A 4,129-nucleotide genomic window follows, 5' to 3' on the forward strand; every position below is an offset into this window, starting at 1 on the left:
CGAGCCTTCCATTTTGGACCATCTTGAATCAACTGATAGAGCAATTACCGAGATAATTGAAGATATAGAAAATTTTAGAAGGTCCCACAATAGGGACAAGGACCAGGCTTTAAAGAAGAGAGTGAGGCTCGAGTCTCACTGAAGATCAAGACAATATTATGGAACCACTTTTGGGAAAGAATCGTTAGTTTAAGTTTTTAAAATGTTTGGTCCCATGTTTTTGAAGTTCTTTAAAAACTCATATCAAGTATGTTGACTCTTTTGGTTTTATACAAAAGTATTGGGATCTTATGTTTCAGTACCATGATTATTATTTCTTTATAATTGACTTAAGTTAACTTTCTGCTGTAATATACTGTATACTGTTAGCTATTAATAAGTGCATTGCATCTTATTTATTATATACGAGGGGCAGGTAATCTGCTATTGCATGTCTCGGTATTTCAATTTTCTTCAAATCCCAAGCGGGCCAGGGAGGGTCACAAGTTATATTTTTCAATGTAATCCTAATATGCACTTAATAATTGAATTATAATTTTAAAAATAATAATAATTGAATTATAGAAGTACGAAAAAAATCCTATAAAAGCAACACCACGAATAAAGCAGAAGTGCACACAGAAAGAGCTGCATACGCAAAAGAAATGGCAGGAATCGGACCGATCTCGCAGGACTGGGAACCGGTGGTGATCCGCAAGAAGGCTCCCAACGCTGCCGCCAAGAAGGACGAGAAAGCAGTCAACGCAGCTCGCCGAGCCGGCGCCGAGATCGAAACCGTGAAAAAATGTCCGTATTTCCCTTCATTATCAATCCCCTCGCCTCCCAAATCTCTATGTAGGAGAAAAATTCATTTCAGTTAAATTTACTTTTTTTATTCCCTAGAGAGGAACCTTTTCTTTCCTGCGACAGTTAGGGTTTGATAGATTTCAATTGCAACTTCTGGCAAGTGTTGGTTAATTGTGCTTTTTAGTCCAAGTTCTCAATAATTTTTTTTAAAATTTCATATTTGGTTTATTTAGTGATGGTAATGCTACGATTTTCCTAATTTGTACTACTCATTTTGTTCTCGTGCTCGAAAATAAAATGACGTTCGAAAACACAAAAAAAGAAAAAGAAAAGACAAACTACAGATTTTCTCTACCTTTTATTTTTATGTTAATTTTTTTTAATAAGCCACCTGACACCACATTGTTGTTCCACTTGAAGGGAGTAAAATGGGTGTTATAAATTAGGGAACATAGTAACATTACTCATTTAATAATTATAGCATTAAGATGATTAAATGGTGCGTTTTTAAAACAAAATATAGTTTGGGTGTTGTGGGATTCATTGGTATAACTGGGGTCCTTTCACCTCTGTGGTGAGCAGTTCTTTGTTTTGACTGGACTGGCATAGTGGCATCTGTGTGTGTGTCTGTGCTAGCTTGCTTGCGTCTTGATAATGTTGCTTTTCCTTTGAATTACAATAATTCCACATTAGTGTTGAACGTTTCATGGTCTTATCATAATACTAGTTGTGTAGTATGACTTGTGTCTCGTATCAGTAGGTTTATTAGAATGTTAGTTGATGCATACAATTAGATTATTGCTTGTTGAAGTTGTTGTGTGTTGTTTGTTTGGCCCGTCTTCCTTTATTCTATCTAGAAGAGGCATTGGTGTCGTTTATTATATGATGGCGGATGGGGGAATTGGTGCCCCAGTTCTCTTTGTCTTGTGTTTTGATCACATTGTTGATGGATCTTTAGACGTTTCATTCTAATAGCTACTTCAATATATTTTGCAGCCACTGCTGGGACAAATAAAGCTGCCTCTAGCAGCACTTCTCTAAACACGAGGAAGCTGGATGAGGAAACTGAAAACCTTGCTCGTAAGTATAATTTTTTACCTATTTACAGTCATCCTTATGAGTCTCTTCTCACTTTATAATTCATGCGATTACAAAATGAATCTGCCTTGACTGACCTTCGCTATGGACATTGGATTCTAATTTGCTGATATTATCGGCATTAAATCTTAGTTTCCTTCTCTAAAATTTTATATCCTTCAAGTTGTGAATTTATAAGAATAATTTCCTGGGGAAATCTATGTGGTGTGAGTTTTGCTTTTTAAAAATTTTCCTAATCTGCTGAAATTTCATATTTATGACATGCATGTATGGTTAGTGAATGCATCCAATTAAAGTAGGTGATTATATCATAATTTGTTTTGGACTTATTTAATTACATATTTCCTTGTGTACATACAGGGCACATTTTTTTTTTCCAAAAATGGTACTGTTCAATATTTTTTTTCATGCGCGAAACCTTGAATTACCTAAGACGCAGTAGGTCTTGGTTGTGGTCAGCATCTTGTTCTTGCCATTAGAATTCATTTCAAACACTTTCACATATTGCCTTTCCTCCATCCTTGTATTTAAATTGTGAAGATTATTGTAAGTATTGCACATAATTTTTCTAAGCATTAAAGCTAAGGTTTCCACATCACAGGAGAAGAGTTTTTCTAAAACTTGTTTATTGAATCAATAGGATTACATTATATTGACAACTAGCAATATTAATTTTTATAAGGCTTGAAACCAATGGTTATGAGTCCTACCCAAAAGAAATATCTACTTGAGTCGTGATAAAAAGGAAAAGAAGACAAATATATTGGGTTGCCTTGGAGCAAATTTTTTATTATTTTCTCATAAAACTCTATCAACTGCCTTGAACTCTTGACACATTGGTTTTCTTCCAAATGCAATTTATTGTATTGAATCTGCAAAAGACTGTTTGTTTCTTTCTCTAGGATAATATTTCCAACATGAAATATTTTTCAGAAAAAATGGTGATTGGCTCAGAATTTAAAACTGATGTTTCGCAATTAGAATCATTGACAACCCAAAATTTGGTTTGGCACGTGGTCTGATATTTGAAACTCTGCTTTACATAAACAAACTCAAATTTTGGTTGGAGTGAAACAGAGCATGATGGTGAAGAAACTAAGAGAGAATTTGGGAGCAACATGTTTAGAATATGATCTCAGAAAATCTGGTTCCCAGTTTCAATGTTTTTAATTATGTGGCTAATCATGTATATCATTTTAGGATTTTTATGCATATATCTGTCAATGATTGCAGATGAACGTGTACCAACTGAGCTAAAGAAAGCTATTATGCAAGCTCGAATGGAAAAGAAGCTTACACAGTCTCAGCTTGCTCAAGTAACTTCTCTCTCTCTCTCTCTCTCTCTCTATATATATATATATACACACACACACACACACACACTCCCATATTTTGATCTGTTTAGTGACAACCATTTCCTTTTTGTAGATGATTAATGAGAAGCCTCAAGTCATACAGGAGTATGAATCTGGCAAGGCTATACCTAATCAACAGATCATTACCAAGCTGGAGAGGACTCTCGGAGCTAAATTGCGGGGAAAGAAGTAAAAGGAAGCCTTGGAATAAAAATAAGGAAACTTGTTGGCCTTTGTGTTTAGCCGATGCTGCATCGTGATGTGCAGTTAGGTAAATCGTAGCCAAAGAATGGTTGCCCCGGAACTACTGTGTCTCTATGTAAGATAACTCTTGAATGTTTACTCGTTTGGTTCAACTTACCTGATCCAAAATTACTAAATATCTGCGTGTTCCCTACCTATATACTTACTCAGATGGCTTCTGCCATCCAAATGTGTTCTCCATTTTTTTTTTCATATTTTTTTTCTTTTGACTAAATACATTGAGGATAGAGGGGCCAGTTAGATCTATAAACGAAATTTCAGTTCATCCTCATGTAGTATCCTGCTGGATTGTCTTGGAGAGCCCAAGACAATCCTTCAGTTAAGGTTCTTGGGGTTTTGCACTTGTTGAAAATTGGTAGCTCTAGTTTAAAATGCTTAGAACTAGTAGCAATGGATATTGTGAGAACCTGATTTTAGACCATTCACGTAGAGAAGCAAAGAGGGAACAGACTTAAAATTCATATCTTTCTTTAGAAATCTTTTTAGATAAAAAGAAAGATGGATTAGTCACTTACTTTAGGATCCTTGGTCTTGAAAAAAAATGTGGTACCACGTGTCACCCACGTTTGAACTTCAAGAATGCCACTTGGCAGTGACAAGAAACCTCTCACATATTTTTGAGTAGA

The 4,129-nt window shown here is 35.2% G+C and overlaps 1 protein-coding gene across 1 annotated transcript; it reads left to right on the forward strand.

Annotated features, from left to right (window-relative positions):
- The first annotated feature begins 591 nt into the window (after window positions 1–591).
- Window positions 592–3,695, forward strand: LOC108984493 (multiprotein-bridging factor 1b-like). Its single transcript, XM_018956475.2, has 4 exons — window positions 592–786; window positions 1,783–1,866; window positions 3,118–3,200; window positions 3,313–3,695. Exons 1-4 carry the CDS (start codon window positions 645–647, stop codon window positions 3,430–3,432), a joined length of 429 nt encoding a protein of 142 aa, XP_018812020.1. The 5' UTR covers window positions 592–644; the 3' UTR covers window positions 3,433–3,695.
- Window positions 3,696–4,129: the final 434 nt, after the last annotated feature.

The sequence above is a fragment of the Juglans regia genome, chromosome 10, assembly GCF_001411555.2.
Source record: "Juglans regia cultivar Chandler chromosome 10, Walnut 2.0, whole genome shotgun sequence".
Taxonomy (NCBI): Eukaryota; Viridiplantae; Streptophyta; class Magnoliopsida; order Fagales; family Juglandaceae; genus Juglans; species Juglans regia.

Coding starts and splice junctions, on each gene's coding strand:
- LOC108984493 (XM_018956475.2), top strand. CDS start 645: ATGGCAGGAATCGGACCGATCTCGCAGGACTGGGAACCGGTGGTGATC. Junction 787..1,782: donor GATCGAAACCGTGAAAAAAT/GTCCGTATTTCC, acceptor TATATTTTGCAG/CCACTGCTGGGACAAATAAA. Junction 3,201..3,312: donor CACAGTCTCAGCTTGCTCAA/GTAACTTCTCTC, acceptor TCCTTTTTGTAG/ATGATTAATGAGAAGCCTCA.